Here is a 19,572-nt window from a genome sequence, read left to right as displayed (position 1 = left end):
AGGCAATTACTCTTAAAAATGTACACCTTCTCTCCATTGAATGGTGTTATGCTGTGCTCTGCAAGACTGAAGAGCCCATTATCAAATATTTGTTCACCACTCATGTAGGAACCACAACAGCAAAGACATAAAAGAGTGAATCATAACAGGAATTCATGTTGCTTATTATTGCATCAGGGTGCAATTCACCACTGTGTAGAGGGTCAGCACAAGTCTACACCTCACCCACCTAATTCTGATAATTCAGCATTCATGGAAGTGAAGTGAATTTCATGCATAGTGAACAGACATATCAGACAGGTTTGAGTCTGGCTTTGTAGTTTGGGAACAGAGTTAATAGCAAGTTACACCTTTTTAGATTCTCGTTCCACAATATGTTTGTTAGAGAGACAAGGTGGGTGAGGTAATATCTTTTATTGGACCAATTTCTGTTGGTGAGAGAACATAAGAACATAAGAAAGGCCGTACCGGGTCAGACCAAAGGTCCATCTAGCCCAGTATCTGTCTACCGACAGTGGCCAATGCCAGGTGCCCCTGAGGGAGTGAACCTAACAGGCAATGATCAAGTGATCTCTCTCCTGCCATCCATCTCCATCCTCTGACGAACAGAGGCTAGGGACACCATTCTTACCCATCCTGGCTAATAGCCATTTATGGACTTAGCCACCATGAATTTATCCAGTCCCCTTTTAAACATTGTTATAGTCCTAGCCTTCACAACCTCCTCAGGTAAGGAGTTCCATAAGTTGACTGTGCGCTGCGTGAAGAAGAACTTCCTTTTATTTGTTTTAAACCTGCTGCCTTTGGAGCTTACACAGAGCTCTTCTTCAGATCTAGTAAAACCTGAACCATACCTGTAGAGAAGTTCTGTGTAAGCTTGAAAGCTTGTCTCTCTCACCAACAGAAGTTGGTCCAATAAAAGATATTACCTCACCCACCTTGTGTCTCTAATACCCTGAGACCAAAATGGCTACAACAACACTGCATACAATATATTTGTTGTCAGTTTTCTTTTCACTACATTTGTCTTTCCTTTCTTTATATCATGTTGTATCTGTATTGGTTTCAGAGTACACTGACAAATTATTTAATAAAATAATTAAAATAAAGACATAAATTTGTATCATATAGGTAGGTTAGTATCACATTATCATGCTTAGAATTCCCAGTTCTGCTGGTTCAGGTGGCAAGATACTTGACCATCAAAATTACTAATATCAGTTCTTCTCTATCAAAAAACAGTGGTAAGCAGAACTCTTTTAGTTGCATCACTGGACAAGGTTTTTTTAAAAATTCATGTAACAGCTTAGGCCTGGTGACTGAAATCCCCAGTGATTGAAGTTTTCTATCTGCAGAACAGAAACAGCTCATGGATATGAAAGTGGAGCTCCCTTCACACTGCCCCCAAACTAGAATTCAGTCCTGACTTAGAAGGCTCACTTCCAGAGGTGGAAATGTACTTCAGGTTCCTCGACTTCTCTATCAATAGTGGTACCAATTATGGTTTTTTTCCTGACATTGGACACATGGCCACTAGAAAATGGACTGAGCCCACAAAATGCATTTCACCTTGTCCACAAAAGAGTGATCATTTTCTTCAACAGCAATCCACAGAAGGAAAAATCTGAAAAGCCACTAAATTAGGTTAACGCATAGCATAGTTAGTGGGACCCTTGTAAGCTACTGTATTTGGGAAGTGCAGTGCTGATTCCAGGTGCCATCCTAATGCACTAACATGGCTCTTTAAAGAAGAGAAGTATATGCAAGCAGCACAATACAAATGTGGGGTGAGGCACCCATATCATCTCAACTGCAAAGATGTTTTCCACCAACAGTACCTCTTTAAAAGCTGTTGCAGATGAACAAGGGAGCTCCTGGAGTTAGCACTGCACTTCTGAAGAAGCTGAGGGGAATCCCATTGTGACGATCATGAAAAAATGCAACCTCATTACAGGAAAGATAAATTTAGGCTCCCTACCTCTCTCCCCCAGGGTGTCAATCTGATATTACAATTCCCTTGTCTTCCCCCAAAAAATTGAAGAAAACGGATTCCTGAGAACATGTGGGCAATACTTGTTATAATTTCCTGTACATAAAGAACAACTATGTACTGTGAGTAAGATTGACAGTTATTTTACATTAAAAATAAAAACAGAACAAAAGTAAAACTTCCATGAAAGAGTACAGTGTGGGTGTTTCCTCTGTAGCAGGTGGCATCTGATCAGATTACAAAATGGCAGCTGCCATCAGAAGAACTCCTAAAAATTTAAAGTTACAGTACACATAAATAGCAACTATTATCTAGCTAATGTAAAGACAGTCTTTCAATTGAACAGCAAAATAAGTACAGTGCAAACTTCATATCTTTCTCACTCATTTGATGCTTGATTGTCCACACCCCTCTTTGAATAAAAATCTAAACAATACATGTCAGCTAGTTTGAATACTGGAACTTCTGCTGAGAGCCTGTCAAGTGAAAATGTCAGAGAAACAGAATCATTTTCCTCTAACAAGGAACTTTAGGGGTAAAGCGGTTTTCCTTAGTCTAATAAAGCTACACTCTACTTCACTGTAGAACCTTTACCTAAAACTTCTCCAGCCCCAGCATGCAGAATGCCGGCGGTGTCCTTTTTAATGACAGTGGAGCTCAAAGAATCTTTGCTGCAAGATCTCATAAATGGTAGACAACGTTGTTATGAATCAGACCCGCAAAACCATTTACTTCAGGTCAGTGTTCCTCCCCCCAATACCTAAACAGTGTTGAGTTACAGTAGAACTCCCAACCAATTCAGTTACTTCTAATAGTTATAATTGTATTCTATAACAATAAATTCATTAGACTCATGTGGCTAGCACACTTAAAACAAAATGTTATTCAAACACTTCTAGATATGAAAAGCCCGGGGTTAAAATTAGCTTTTAATGATAGAAAAATGATTAACAAAGAAGGAAAATATCATCTTGTTGACATTTTTGTTTACCATCTTCTCAAGTTGAAGGACAGTGGGTCTGATTCTTTACTTCCTTGCGTGTTTAGTTTAGTCAATTAGACCAGTAGATATGAAACAGTAGATACGAAAGACTAGCACATATAGATACACTACACTAGTGTTCTACACTCACTATGCACCGGAGTGACAAGACAGGGAGCAAAACAAGAAACAGGCACTGTGTTTTCATCACTAGTCTTTTAAACTTTCACTTGCACTCTGATTTGTTTATTTCTGAATGGGGAAATTGGCTACAGAGATAAATTATCTTTCTGGAAGAATTCAAATCTAATAGCCCCACTCCAGGCAAAAACTTCATAGACTATGAAATGTCCAGATGGAGAGGGAAGTCAAATAAAGGTCTCAGAACAAATATTTACTACTGGGTAGATTTATTATCCTGAATGGTCCCATAGAAGTCAAGGGACTTGATTCATAGGCACACTATGGTGCGTTTGCATAACTTCACTAGTGCAAAGGGACCATACATCCAATTTAAGCGGCTGCTCAGGAAGTTTCCACCTGGTGTAGAGCTCTACACCATGACTCTTCACAGCCCTACTCATAATGGCTGTCGCTGGGAGAAAGGAGCATAGACAGAGTCTCTGCTTTCCTGATATTCCCAGCTGCCAGAACTGTTTCTTTGGGCCACCAATACCAGGCTGAAAATTACAGCAGCCTTGAACTTGCTCTAATTAACACTATGGCATGAACAGGACACTGACCAGCACCAGGATGATGGAGCTATAAGGGTTGCATGAATGCCTGGAGTCAAATAACAGAGTTGTGGGAAAAGGGCATTTCCCCAACCTTCCCTGCATTAGAATTCTAGCATCCCACACAACTGATCTTCAGTATTAGGCCCAAACCCTTCTCCAAGAAAAGCTACAATAAGTCTAAATGTAAATCATCATTAAGCAAACAGTAAGTCATCTCCTAGCTGGAAGACAGCAATTAGATGCATAGACAGATTAAAATGTACATTGCATGTCATTTTACACAGAGTTCCAGCTCAGCACAGACTTTCAGCCTGGTATTTTTACTGTTTTATTGCCTGATCCTCAAAAGTACTGAGTTCCCACAATTCCTATTAACCCCAATAGAAGTTGTGGAAGCTCAGTATTTCCAAGAAATCACTGAGACTCTTTGAAAACCTGGTTCTAAATACCGAGGCAGAATTCTCTTCCAATTAAAAGGAAGAAATACTAATGTTAAGCCCATTCCTTGTAGTTTTTAGTTGGCATGAAATTGCTAAGAAATATTCACACTCTTCAGTACAAAAACTTACACATATTTGATCACTCAAGAATCATTACTAGTATACAAAGCTTAGGAAGCATGTTTGCAAAGTTATCACAAATGCATACGTTAAATCAGTGCACATTTGTCAAGCCACACAGATCCTTTTGAAATATACCAATCATATTCTATTTCTACATACTATAGTATACGATAACATGCAAATGGTTAATTGTTTTCCTTGGGTACCCATTTGTGCATAAATCTTGAGAAAAACATCTGTGAGATAGCATGACTACTGCCTTAAAAAAACCCTGACGAAGTGGGTATTCACCCACGAAAGCTTATGCTCCAATACGTCTGTTAGTCTATAAGGTGCCACAGGACTCTGTTGCTTTTTACAGATCCAGACTAACACGGCTACCCCTCTGATACTTAAAAAAAAACAACCATGAAGAGTTGGAATTGTAAATCCAAGTCCTTTGATGCAAAATCTGATTCAGTTTTCTCCAGCATAACTAGTAACACAGAAAAATAGCCAGGACAGAAATCTTGTTGGTTCTAAGTATGTATTAATAAAATTAAGCACACACACAAATGTTTTGTTGCCTAAGCTAGTGCTGTGTCCTTCCTAGGCCCAAAAGAGAACAGCACCATGGGAATGCTAATCCCCCAAATTGCCACAGAGTGATGCAAAGTGATGCCAAATAACCCTATTTAATTCATAAAGATACAAGGTGATAAATAGGCCTTTATAATGGAATCTTGATGAAACTTTATTATGGAGAGATGGTAGCCTCTCCATAGTTAAAGTAAAATAAAAATAAAGCATAATATTTGTGTTGTAGTTTTCCTCTTCAAAGTGCAGTGTGGACATTAACATATTGCTATATGAAAATATTTCCTGCAGTGCATAATCTAAGTTTAAATAGCTCTCCCAGAAAGTTTAGGTTTTAACAGTTGCAAAAGGCATTACAATTCAAGACAGAGGCTCGAAAGACAAGAGAGGGAAGTTCTCACATCCAACAAAAAGTTTGCATCTGTCATTAGAGAACGAAATTCTGCGCTCAGTTACACCAATGTAACTCCAGAATAAACTCCAGTGACTTCAGTAGTGCAAGAGAGCAGATCTGAGTCAATTTCTAAAAGATATACATAAAGTGATAGTTTCTTCCATGTAGATTATCCAAAATTCTCACTTAGATTACAGAGAAAAATTAAATCGGCACGGTGGCTTGTTTTCTTTTTGAGATATACAGGGATTTGCATAATACAGCCCAGTGAGATGTAAAATTTTGAAAGAACAACCTGTTCAGATTACTCAGTGTGCCTAACCTTTGCACAGCAAGCCTCACAAAGAAAAAAAATCTGCAGACACCTGTAGCTTTGAGAAGGCTCACTTTTTCTCCCCTGCCAACATAATGAACACAAAGCACCAAATCCATTCCTTATGTAAACAACTGCACCAGGTACAAACATGGCCCTAGACATTAAAACCTCTCCTGATACACTTTCCAATTCTAGCATTTTTTTTCTCTCTCTCTCTCTCTCTCTATATATATATATATATATATAAATATAAAAGAGATTATATGTTTCTACTTTAGCTAGAAAATAGCACATGGTCATAAGTTTTTGAAAGCGTACTAGATGAGCCAAGAAATAATAAAAAACAAACCCCCAAACTCCCAGTGCTTATGTTACTGGACTTGTCGGAAGGAAATGCATCATGCAAGTTAGAAACATAATCCTAAAACACAGGCTTTCCCGAGGTAAGGCTCCAAAACAAAAGTTGTGCAAGTCTCTTAATTAAACTATTCCAAAAAACAGATTAAAGGGTTTAGAGCAGCTACTAGTCGAAGGCAAATTTCTTCAACAGAGGAAAATAAAGAACACAGCTGGATACAAAGCAAAGCAAAAGTTACAGGACATCTATGCATTTCAAAAAGCATTGTTGGTGGATAAACTGTCTCCTCATGCTGTGCCTAATATACAAAGAAAGCTAGAAGAAAAGGGAGGGAGGGAAATAAAACCAAGAATTAAAACAAAAAGCCTCACCAATTGTAAAGCTAAAGCCATCAATGCTGAAAGTGGCACTCCGGCATTTTTTAAATCCTTCTTTTCTACTGCTTGGCTCTGTCATGATCCTGTCAGTTTGTACTCCAGCAGCAGTAGTTCTCCCCTCGTGAAATCAAAGCTTCTGAGCTAGCAATTAGCTGTCCTTGTATCTCTGCCTGTAGCAGCAGCACTCACACCCGACTTCACACATCTCCTCACGCAGAGAGCTGAATCCGAAAGACATGCACCCAGCAGTATTCTCCACCCCCTAAAACTGCCGCTGGCATGTTATTGACATGCCTACTCAGAGTTTAACAACTGGTTAGAGGCTCTGGGATCCAAACTTAACAGTCAATTAGTGTAACACTCCTGAGTCAACAAGTCAATTGTCAAATTTCTGGGTAGGAGTTCAGTATACAATTAAAATAATCTGAAGTGTTAAATTTTGCTAGAATCTAAGCACTGGCACTCCTTGTATTCCATGTAGTTTTGGATATATTTTGCTTTCCACAACCAACTCTCTGTACAATTTTTCTTGAGTATGTACCCGAATATTTAGATGCTAATATCTAAACTGTATTGTTACATTTATTCACCTAAATTTGGGTTATTGCTGATTATGCACTATATGTATCTTATGACTTTTAAAACAAACAAAGTATTTGTGGATAATCTAAGCACTATACCCAGATGTACAGACACACTTTTCTTAGCCTGTGTACTATATAATTTTCTAACATTAGCTTTAAACCCCTGCCTTTATAACTCCCCTAGTTTATAGAGGCTTCATATGTGCAGCAAATTATGTGCTCAAATTCCAGCCCAGTGCTTGTGGACAACACTGGTGTTTTAATCCCACTCAAAGTATAATGCACCATCAATAAATAGTTTCTTATACTGGTTGTAGATCTTTGAAAACACATATATTGGCAGGAATTTAACCATTAGAGCAGATACAACTATGAGACACTACTAAAAGTAAATTATCAATGACAATGAAGCATCCAGCAAAACCTGTGAAAAACTGAAAAGTCTGCAGGCTCTATCTTTCCTCAGCAGTTGCAACCTCAAGGATAATATATTGCACTTAGCACTTTTGTCCAAGGATCTCCAAGAACTTTGACAAAATTAACTAAGCTTTGCAATACACTGGTGAAATAAGTAAGCATTACTGCCATTTTTATGAATGGGCAAACTGGAGCAGAGCAGGTAAGAAACTTGATGATGTTCGCATAGCAGGTTAGTGGCAGACCAGGAATAAATAGCATGCACATGTCCTGGCAAGAACTGTACATGGTGGTTTCATTTCACTCAGGTTCTTGCAAACCTTTTTTCCTGTGGTCTTGACCGTGAATTCCCAACCCCAAAGTGCTTGGATTTCTCGGGTTATAAACTATAATAAAGCTCAGCTAAATTCACTAAGTTTTGCAAAATTTTGGATGGACTCCACATGGATCCATTAAGTTTTGTAAGGTATCCAACGAAAACAGTAACTCAGCTCAAGTTCCTTCAAAGCTTGGGTAAACTATGTCAAAAGATTTAAGAACATCAGCAAATCTGGTCAGTTTCAGGCATAAAATCTGAAACCAGGTTAGATTCCTAGGAAAATCTGGAAGAAGATCACAGTTTTGCATAGCTCCAGTCCTTGCTTACTCCCAGTCCAGACTTCTGACTGGTTATTTAGGTCATACACCTACATCAGCACTAATGTACTGCCTAAGAAAGCAAAGGCTTAAAATTGACTCCAAATACCAGAACCAGAATGTACAAAATTAAATGTATCTAATGAAAAAGGTAAAAGTGTGAACCTGCTTTCTTACTGGCTACTGTACTGTAGCCAGTACCAGCTGCTTCAGAGGAAGTTGTAAAAAATCCCAAAACAGACAATTAGGCAATACTTTTGTCTTAGCCCCAAGGCAGTCAATATACCATGGCTATCTGTGAGCACAATTCCACTGAAGTCAATGGAATTAAGTCTACTTATGCTGTGTTAAATCTAGCTCAGTGACCTCAATAGTGTAAAGTAATTCCTTGTAAACATTTAAAACTAATTTCCATGTTAAATTAATTCTATAGGCCAAGGTTTCAGCCCAGTATTAACTAGGCCTCCATATTTGGGCCAGAAATTTTGCAGGTGCAAATAACTTGGGCATGATTTTTCACGTACTGTTATGGTAATTCAGATGTTGAAAATGCCTCCATCTTTTATGGCACCTTAAAGACTAACAAATTTATTTTAGCATGAGCTTTCGTGAGCTGCAGCTCACTTCTTCGGATGCATAGAATGGAACACACAGACAGGAGATATTTATACATACAGAGAACATGAAAAGGTGGAAGTATGCATACCAACAGGAAGAGTCTAATCAATTGAGATGAGCTATCGTCAGCAGGAGGAAAAAAAACTTTTTGAAGTGATAATTAAGATGGCCCATAGAAGGTATGAGGAGAACTTAACATAGGGAAATAGATTCAATTAGAGTAATGACCCAACCATTCCCAGTCTCTGTTTAGGCCACAGTTAATTGTATCTAGTTTGCATATTAATTCAAAAGTTCAGCAGTTTCTCTTTGGAGTCTGTTTTTGAAGTTTTTTTGTTGCAAAATTGCCACCTTCAAGTCTGTCACTGAGTGGTTAGAGAGGTTGAAGTGTTCTCCCACTGGTTTTTTAATGTTATGATTCCTGATGTCAGATTTGTGTCCATTTATTCTTTTGCGTAGAGACTGTCCGGTTTGGCCAATGTACATGGCAGAGGGGCATTGCTGGCACATGATGGCATATATCACGTTGGTAGATGTGCAGGTGTACGAGCCCCTGATGGCGTGTCTGATGTGATTAGGTCCTATGATGGTGTCACTTGAATGGATATGTGGACAGAGCTGGCATCGGGCTTTGTTGCAAGGATAGGTTCCTGGGTTAGCGTTTATGTTGTATGGTGTGCGGTTGCTGGTGAGTATTTGCTTCAGGTTGGGAGGCTGTCTATAAGCGAGGACTGGCCTGTCTCCCAAGATCTGTGAGAGTGAGGGATCATCTTTAAGGATAGGTTGTAAATCTTTGATGATGTGCTGGAGAGGTTTTAGTTGGGGGCTGTAGGTGATGGCTAGTGGCGTTCTGTTATTTTCTTTTTTAGGCCTGTCCTGTAATAGGTGGCTTCTGGGTACTCTTCTGGCTCTGTCAATCTGTTTTTTCACTTCAGCAGGTGGGTATTGTAGTTTTAAGAATGCTTGATAGAGATCTTGTAGGTGTTTATCTCTGTCTGAGGGATTGGAGCAAATACGGTTGTATCTTAGAGCTTGGCTGTAGACAATGGATCGTGTGGTGTGACCGGGATGGAAGCTGGAGGCATGTAAGTAAGTATAGCGGTCAGTGGGTTTCCGGTATAGGGTGGTATTTATGTGACCATCGTTTATTAGCACAGTAGTGTCTAGGAAATGGACCGCTTGTGTGGATTGGTCTAGGCTGAGGTTGATGGTGGGATGGAAATTGTTAAAATCACGGTGGAATTCCTCGAGGGCTTCTTTTCCATGAGTCCAGATGATGAAGATGTCATCAATGTAGCGCAAGTAGAGTAGGGGCGTTAGGGAACGAGAGCTAAGGAAGCGTTGTTCTAAGTCAGCCATAAAGATGTTGGCATACTGAGGGGCCATGCGGGTACCCATAGCAGTGCCACTGACTTGAAGATATATATTGTCCCCAAATAGTTGTGGGTGAGGACAAAGTCACAAAGTTCAGCCAGTTCTGCGGTGACCTAGAATCCTACTTTCGCCGTCTCCGACTCAAAGAATACTTCCAACACACCTCTGAACTACATACTAACCCACAGAATCCTTCCTACCAACGCTATAATAAAAAGGATTCTGCATGGACTCCTCCTGAGGGTCGAAACAACAGACTGGAGTTCTACATAGATTGCTTCCATCACCGTGCACGGGCTGTGATCCTGACTGAGCCTCTTGGCAGTACTGTACTGACATGAAACTTACATCAACTGCAGCTGCAATTATTTGCAGCCATACAGTTACAAGTGTAAAATCAGCAATTTTTAAAATCTGTCCTTGTAAAATGTGGCCACTTCAAGAAAGTCTTGAGGGGTGATTTAATAAATGAGGGGGCCTAACTACCTCATGAACAATGTAAAAAAAACAGAACTAGTTTAAAATTCTGTATCTCTATAATCATTTTCTCTGTCACTGGTTATTTAGGTCATACACCTACATCAGCACTAATGTACTGGCTAAGAAAGCAAAGGCTTAAAATTGACTCCAAATACCAGAACCAGAATGTACAAAATTAAATGTATCTAATGGAAAAGGTAAAAGTGTGAACCTGCTTTCTTACTGGCTACTGTACTGTACTGGTTACTTTCTGCTTGATCCCTTTTAATTCTTTGCACCTTGCAGAATTAGTGTGTTTCGGCTCCTAGCTAGATTTCAGTTCTGGTGATTATATTCTGCCTTCCTATACCATCACTCCAGTTTCACTTGGGGCATAGTATTCTTCACTTCCTATTCTAAACTGTTGGTAGTGTTGATATATGCTGTTGAAACAGTTTCTGTTGCTGTAATTCAGTGTTGTGTGAAGTGCTCCCTGTATAGAGTTTGTGAATCACTTTGCATAAAAAGCATTGTGTTAATGTAAAATATTTATTATTATTGCTGTAAACAGCACATTGTATCCATGGCAACATTTAACTTGTGAACACAAAAAAAGCAATTACTTTCTCCCCCCCCCCACTCCGATAACTTTTTTTGAGGGAGGAAGGGGTTGTATATTTATTTATGACATATATTAAAACTAAAAATAATCTCAGATCAAACCTTTGATCCATCCAATATACCATCTTGCATCAGTAGCCAGTACCAGCTGCTTCAGAGGAAGTTGTAAAAAATCCCAAAACAGACAATTAGGCAATACTTTTGTCTTAGCCCCAGGCAGTTAGTTTATGTCCTAAAGTCTGAGGTTTTGTATCCATTATAAGTTTTTGTCCTAGCTACTGTAACAGGTAGTTTGTTCACAGTCGTATTAAGGTCTAATCCTTTTCTGAATCCAATTAAGTTTTTTGCCTTACTATCTTGTGAGTGAATCCCATAAGCTCATAATGTGTTGTGTATAAAGATATTTCCGTTTTACAGTTCAAATGTGTCGCTTAATTCTCATTGGATGTCCCCTGCTTCTTGTATAGTGAGAAATGGAAAAATCAGAACTTGGGTGAAAACTTGACACCACCAGAATCAATGGCAAAACTTGCACCGACTTCATAGGCCAAGATTCATCCTCTCACTTTTTCTTCTCTATACTATTAATACATGTTATATACCTCTACTGTATCAATACTTAATGTATTCCTGTCTTACAATAGCAATAATGAGTGTGGTCCTTACCACATAGCAGGTTAAATCTGTAGTAACATTATGGAAGTTAGTGGGGTTACAATGGGAGGTACAATTGTACAATGAGGTTAGACTCAAGCCCAATGAGTTTATGCCGCCATTTGTAGACATGTCCATTTTTTTGGGGTGCCTGCAACACCTGGAGCCTGATTTTCAGTGGCAGCTAGAATCCACAACTCCTTTGATTTCAGGGATACCTCTGGGTTTTCAGCACAGCTGTAAATCCAGCTCAAAGTGTCCATAAATGGAGACTCAAAACTGAGGCATGCAAAATTCAGATAAAAAGATACTTTTTAAAATGTAAATTTTAATGTCAGGAATGATTAAATTCAGTCAGTCACTAACAGCTTGGAAATATGTTTCTTCATGTACAGAACCAGTCTTGCACCCCCTCAGCTCCCCCTGATCTAAAAAGCAGTTGAAAACATTCAGCACCTCAAAAGAATGTTCAGCACTTTGCAGGGCTGAACCCTGTAAGTTGTTATCCTGTTTCATTTGAAAGACTGGAACTTGAAATCCCTGTAAATGTCTGATGTGTTTAATTTTCAAGACGTAAAATGTGGTCACATTCCTTAAATTTGATACAGAAATGGTGATATTCTTGACTGAAAGCTTCTATGGTTTTATTGTTCCTAGAAGTACTCCCATCTGGATGCTATCAGAACATTGTCACTGTCAGGAATATTAATTAGATTTTAATTATTTTTGGTCAGGACAGCCGGAAAGCCATAGGAGATTTTTTTTTAAATGCTCAGGTTTTCTGTTGCTTTTCACTTGTTACAAACCTCACCATTTTCTCCTTCCAAATGGAGTATCCTCCAAAGCATTTAAATGTTCTCTTTGCTTAGGCTATTTTATATTTTCCGCTGTGTGTAGTCATTTTATGCAATTTAAAATGACATCATACCACAGAAAAAATGCAAGTGTACATGCCAAATTCTGGGCACGTGAAAAAAACGGATTAAATTAATAATGGTCTGGATTTAATCTCTGCCATTTTATGCGGGTCCATATCTAAATGGACACTTGTTATGTTCAGAAACAAACTGACTCCAGGTTGTCTGTAAACAGTTGTATAGCTAGCTGGTGGTCCAAATGCACTCTGGTGCAAGCAGTTTCATCACTAACTTCAATAGTGACAAACTGTGGTGTAAGATATACTTCCAATAGCAATTGTCACCAAGTGGGCATAAGTGACAAAGAAGTATCTTGCACTGATGTCGGCATTCAGTGGGGATGCAAAATTAGTATCATTAGAAGTAAGATAGTGGAAAAAGAGGTTGCAGCAGGAAATACAAACATGACAGCGTAAGCTGAAGCACATCCCTATGTATATGCACACACAGTAACTTATACCTGAACCATGCCTAATATATCTGAGGCCAATAGCAGCCTTGGCAAAAGCAAATGCAGTTCCCATTTATTTAAATAGGAGTTCTTCTGCTTATGCCACAGCTAAATGAGGTCACCACAGAACACCAAATTGGTGTAAGCTACCCTCATTAGGCCAGCTTCTGCTCTTACTTACAATGGTAAAACAAAGTCACAGGTAAGACCAGTGAGGTCAATGGAGTGTAGAATATGGGAGGAAAGTTAGGCTGATTTTGCACCTGCACTGAACCAAGGCCATGATTTTCCTCTCCATTTCACCAGTGTTCCACCAATATACTTCAACTGAAGTCACTGGTTTCACACTTGAAAAAATGGTGTAACAGTAGAAAATCTGGTTGCAAGTCAGTGCAAATTACATTTTACTAATAGGCCAAATTCTGCTGCATGACACCAGTGTGAATCCAGAGTAGCTCTACTGACTTCAGTATATTACTCCAAATTTACATTGGTGTCATGGACAGCAGAATTTTGTCCAATATGCAACTAAGACTATGTTTACACTATGTTGCAGTGTGGACTACATGGGTGTGAGCTGCAGAATGGACCAAAGTGTTGTGCACTAGTTTCTCCTTGTGCATTCTGCTGGTGCAACCTAGCAGGTGCCTAGTTCACATAAACCTAGTCTTCAGGACTAAGTTAACATGAACTAGGTACCTTTTATGTTGTGTAAGCAGCATCCACAAGGGGAAGTGTAAAAGGGCTCAGCCGAGGCTTGTCCCTCCGCGGGGCTCTGGGGTATCCCACCGCCTCGCACTAGGTCGCTCTGGGCCCAAGCCCTGGGTCAGGGCGAGCCAGTAAACAAACAGTCAGGAGCTTGGGCCCTTAGGCAGGGGCGGAGCCAATAGTTCAATACAAGCCCAGGCCCTAGGTCGGGGGGGGGCAGCAAACCCACAGTCAGGAGCTCAGGCTTCTGAGCGACTGGTGCGAGGGGGAGACTGCCACCCGTGAGTGGGGTGGCAGGGGGGACGCAGGCCCACCCGCTCCACTGCGTCCCAGCCCAGGGCCCTAGCAGCGGCAGAAGACTCACTGCTGCGTCAGTGGGGATCCTGACTGCAACACACTGACATTGGTTCTGGCCCTGCCGCGGCCAGGCCAGGGTCGACTGCCCTTGGGCTACTTCCGGACTCCCCCTCGTAAGGTACCTGGGTTTGGCCGGCATCCTCGGCGGTTCCCAACACCATTGGTTCCTCCTGGTAACTAGCGCAGGGTAGGCTCGGCTGCTCCTCAGGATAGCTGGCGAGGGGCAGGCGTGGCCGCTCCTCAGGGTAGCTGGCGAGGGGTAGGCTCAGCTGGTCTGGCCAGTCGTCGGGTCGGCCGCAGCCTGCTGGCATCCTCCATCCCGGAGCTAGGCCACAGGCATCTGGCCTTTCCGGCGGCTGGCTTCCAACTGAGCTTTGCAGCGGGGCTTTTCTACTTCCTGTCCTGCGCTGTGACCTCTGGGGGGCGGGCGCAGGATCCACTGGCTCCGCCCCCATTGGTGCTAGGGGAGGCTCGTCCCTCCGCAGGGCTGTGGGGTATTCCACCGCCTCGCTACAGGAAGTTAGACTGCAACATTTTAATGTATTCTGCAGTTCACATACCCATGGTCAACAATGTGGCCGAATGTAAATAAGTCCAAAGACAATGTCACTGCTGAATTTAGTCTAGTTCTTTTCCATTAGCTCTCTTCATAAGTCAAGAGTGTGGCAGTCAAGAACAACAATGACCAGTTAACTCATGTATGCAAATTATGGCATCCTGATTGGCTGCTCATCAGTCACTATTTTCTCTGAAGTCATTCTGCAGCTCGTCAAACCATACAAAGGAAATATGTGCTTTATGAGTCACTCATCACATCATTTGTAGTTCTTGCTGGATTTTCATCTTCTCTCCTCTTCCCTTCCCATTTAGAATGATAGCTTTGAAATATGTTATGCTAAAGAAATTCAAGGGCATGCTGAAGAGGTATTCAGTATTTGTGATGAATATATGTGGCGTGTATGCTGTTATACTCCTGTGGGGGCAGCTCTTTAGTTGGTGTAAATCAATGAGCTCCACTGACTGAGCTCCAGTGACTTCAATTAAGTTACTCTGGATTGACACTGCAGTAAATGAGATCAGTCTGGCTCTACCTCTCCAGCCAGGAGGTAGGAACTAAGCTGCTTCTGGGGCATTGTTTAAATGGTTCCCCACTGTCAGCAGATGGTACTGTAAATACTAACCTCCACACAACCCTATCCTCATCACATCAGATGAGGAGCCCAGCGTTCAGGCTCCACTGGCCTCTTTGATTAGCTAGCTACGTTTTTCTGCAGAGTAACATAAGGCTAACCATCCTCCTCTAGCAGCTGAGGCATGGCTGTTACCTCTGTGTTCCCAGACCCCCCTTACTTCTGTCTATCTTTTGCCCTTTATCCCTACCCAGAGCACAAGCATACAGGACTTAATGAAAGCAGTACCCCTTGACTTGCCATATAAAAAATCCTTCATATAACAAAGCCACATAATAAAAAGGCACATATCCTACCAGAGCACATTAGCAAACGAGGCAAAGTGCCTTCAAAATGTTAAAGCCACCCAAGTAATGTGGTCATTCATCAGCCTACATATATTCCAAATCACTCCCTTTCCAAGTCAGCTGCCAGTCTTTAAATCATACCAGCACGAGCAAGTAAAACAGACAGCCAGTTCCAACTTTTATTATCAGGAGTCTAAAAATAGACTACGCAGGCCACATTCAATTCCTGAACCCAGCATTTTGACGAGGCCAAAATGTCCTTGTTGCTAAATTGAATGTGGCCTATAATCTATTTGCAGTACTGGCTATTTTCCTTATTGATATGATCAGGATTTAAAGAGTGGAAATTAGCAAAAGTTGCTGGAGAATGTACACATTTTTATTTTCATGTCAAATAGAGATAAATAAGATAATATATGCATACGTTCTTACTAGAAGGTTGCTACACAACAGTACTTTATTTCTTAGACTTCAGAACACTAACACATTAAAACTCAAAAACAGAGCGATGCAAAGCAAACTGCTTTCTAAGGCAGAAAGGGACAACTCATCCCACCATTTTCTAGGCTAGTTTCTTCCATTCTGAATTATTCTGATGCATACTTCACTACAGAGCTTCTTAGCCACCAAGCAGGACCAGGAACACCCTGCTCATCAAGTGATAGGTTGCAATTCCAACAGAGTCCTCAAAACACACCCATACACAACAGAAACATTTTCTTAGAATGTCAAAAAAAAATTATGACACAATCACTTTATGATATGCCCTGAGCAAGGGGCAGTGCACACTTGTGCTATTCCAGGAGTAGTCCAGTAAACAGGTTGTCTCAGTCACAATCTGCTTCTTGATCTCCCCGCTGCTCCAGGGAAGAAGTAAACTGCACCAGGCTTATACTCAGCGCAGTATGGCATCAGATTTGATCAAATCAGTTTGATCACCCTTTCATCTAATTTGTAATTAGTTACAAAAAGATTCTAATAATATTTATTCATTTTCTATTAGTAACACCAATATGCCCCTTTGGTGTAGCTATAGAGTGGGCTAAAAAAAAATTATTGGAAATTGGAGTTTCAATGGTAACAACAACCTTTTTCATGGAAAAAATTCATTGCATCATTTTTGTCGATTTTTCTTTTTTAATTTCTTTTAAAAGTGACAAATCTGACTTTAAAAAAAATCATTTGACATGGTGGAGAAAATAAAACAACTCCACTTAAAATAAGTCAGTTTTCTCCCCCTTCTTCCACTGGGGGAAAATAAAAGGAGGGGGAGTAATAAAAGAGTAAAGGTGATAAAACAAAAAATGATTTTTTGAAAAGAAAAAGTGAAGAATTTAATACAAAATGAAATTGATTTTTTTTAATTGAAAAAAAAATTGCAACCAGCTCTAGTGATGCTGGAAGGAATTAGGAGGCCAGGTCACATGCACACATCCTCCCGATAGAAATCCAAGGATTAAATAGCACTACTGGATTTCCTGAGGTGGGCCAGGGAGGCAGTGGAGATTGAAGGGCTTTCTTTAATGCACTCATCATACTCAGACCTTTAAGTGAATGTGCATGGGTTGATTGGTTCCAAACCAACCTAAAAGGTTCTGTTCATAAACCTCTTTGCATAGCCCCACTCTCAACAAATGAGGCCACCTTACGAGGCTACGACACATTACTTTCCCCCCCCACACTGTTTTGTATTAGTGCAAATGTGAGGGTGAGGAGATTAAATCTATAATATTCTCATTTTGTGTCCTCTAGGTTATAGGGTAAGAATATGAAAGAAAACTTAAGCAAACCAAAAATCCTGGGGGAAATGGGCCTTAGCCTTCTAGGCAGTTTCAAGTAGGATCGCTCACAGATAAAGATATCCCTAAGAGTGCATGCTAATGTGTCACACGAGGCAGCAACCAGTTACCAAAGAACATTTGCACTCAGTGGAATTGAAAGACAACCAAAAATTAGCCCACATTACCAATGTGCTAAGTGCCCTGTTCTCCAGTTTGAGTTTTCAACATATTATTTTAAAGGGGGCTCTGCATTTTAATTTAATTTTAAATGACTCTTCTTAAACATTTTAAAAGCCTTATTTACTTTACATACAACAATAGTTTAGTTATATATTATAGACTTATAGAAAAAGACCTTCTAAAAAGGTTAACATGTATTATTGGCACGCCAAACCTTAAATTAGAGTGAATAAATGAAGACTCTGCACCCACTTCTGAAAGGTTGCTGACTCCTGCTTTACAGGGTACTGTCCCACTCCATGCTAAATCCACATTCTGCAAACAGCAGCTGTAATCCATAGACGGTGCTTTTTCAGCAGAGTACCTTTGCAGAGACTGGACATCTAAAGGATTAGTAATGGGATAGATATTGAGCAATTCACCTCCAGGTCACCAGTTCAAATCTAGCTTGCTAGTGTCCAATACCCATCACCATTCTAATGGATTTTTTTGAGACTTACAAAACATGATCTTAGCCGTCTCAGCCAAGCTCAGTGGACAGGCCTCCACTTAAACCTGCTACAGTTGCCACATTTTTGGCAGCTTGTACAGAAAGGCCAAAGGCTGAATGGGTATTTACAGTGAGCTATTTTCACACCATCCACATTGTCCTTCTAGGCCAGCGTTTATGACTGGCAGGACAGTGTAGACCAGTGTTTATGATTGGCAGGACAGTGTAAAAAAGATTGCATTGCTGCTGCCCATGTTGTATAGTAACTGGTTGTGGGTAAACAGAGGATTGCTGTCTCTTGGGTTGCCATTACAGCACTTCTAACAAAAGGATGGTGATAGGAATTACTTTGGGAGTTAACTAAATGGCAAGAGAGCGTATTTATGTGTTGCTGCAATAAAGTTACATTGAAAATAATCCTTATTGCTGATGAGATGTTCTTACATCTACACCATTGTTGATAGTTCAGATTTATGACACATTTGCTTTCCTCTGATTACATTACACACACAAAAAAATATATGTTAAAAGAAAGTTAAAGTTGCAAAGCCGAGCTCTTAAAGTTAAGAAATGCCAGAATTAAGGTTGCCTGCACAACCTAATTCAGCACCCCTATGCATATGCATGATGATATAGTCTAATTACATGATCATATATTGTTTTTTTTCCACAGGACCCATGCCTCATTCTGTGAACAGGCAACCTTAATTCTGGCATTTCTAAAATGTTAAGCACTTTACTTTTCAATCTTAACTATCTTTTAATATAGATTTGTGTGTGTAATTTCCTACGATTAAAAAAAAACTAAAAAGTCAAAATTCTATTCTGTGGAATCATACTGATTATGGATCATTATCTATACCATCCACAGGAGACCAACTTGAGAGAGAGCTGTACTTAATTGCTAGCCACTTTTGAGTTTGGGAAATAATTGCTCAGGGAACGATGACCAAGCTGTTAATTCACTAACATTGCACTCTGCCAACCAACATAGGAGTGGCAAACAAGGTAGTGCTAAAAGAAAACAGATTTAATCCACCTGTTTAGCATCCTGTAGCTAACCTACTTGTAAGTTTATTAACTTTCTGGTTACTTTACTATATTCACATTGTGACTGCTGTAGTATAATGTTTTAATATTAGAAACTCTTATTTTGGTTAATTTGCACCTAAATTTATGTCTGATACCAGCAAAGTATTTTACAGAGTTATTACAGAATTTGATTATTCCTGCTAATAAATATATATACACATCTCATATAAGTGATAAGTGATGCAAACTACCTTGGGGCTTAGTTAGATGTCGCTAGAACAGGGATTGGCAACCTATAGCACGTGTGCCGAAGGCGGCACGCAAGCTGATTTTCAGTGGCACTCACACTGCCCGGGTCCTGGCCACCGGTCCAGGGGGCTTTGCATTTTAATTTAATTTTAAATGAAGCTTCTTAAACATTTTTAAAACCTTATTTACTTTACATACAACAATAGTTTAGTTACATATTAGACTTATAGAAAGAGATCTTCTAAAAACGTTAAAATGTATTACTGGCACGTGA

General features: G+C 40.0%; 1 protein-coding gene and 1 long non-coding RNA gene across 9 annotated transcripts in view; one reads left to right on the top strand and one right to left on the bottom strand.

Moving 5' to 3' along the window:
- The window catches only part of PDE1C (phosphodiesterase 1C), a 548,714-nt gene that overhangs the window by 452,505 nt on the left and 76,637 nt on the right, over positions 1-19,572 (bottom strand). For 7 of the 8 annotated variants that reach the window (XM_045004970.1, XM_045004971.1, XM_045004974.1 and 4 more), the window contains exon 1: positions 6,288-6,524. The exons of the other annotated variant lie outside the window; for it this stretch is intronic. In XM_045004970.1, coding sequence (XP_044860905.1) covers positions 6,288-6,372 — 85 coding nt within the window. In that variant the 5' untranslated portion in view covers positions 6,373-6,524. Of the gene's footprint in view, positions 1-6,287; positions 6,525-19,572 lie in introns of those variants that run through there. 8 annotated transcript variants of the gene reach the window in all.
- Positions 1-19,572, top strand: part of LOC123363701 — a 38,684-nt gene that overhangs the window by 16,257 nt on the left and 2,855 nt on the right. The gene's annotated exons all lie outside the window — the stretch shown is intronic.

The sequence above is a fragment of the Mauremys mutica genome, chromosome 2 (assembly GCF_020497125.1).
Source record: "Mauremys mutica isolate MM-2020 ecotype Southern chromosome 2, ASM2049712v1, whole genome shotgun sequence".
NCBI classification, from domain to species: Eukaryota; Metazoa; Chordata; order Testudines; family Geoemydidae; genus Mauremys; species Mauremys mutica.
The sequence above is the reverse complement of the archived record's forward strand: the minus strand, read 5'-3'. Positions and strand labels throughout refer to the sequence as shown.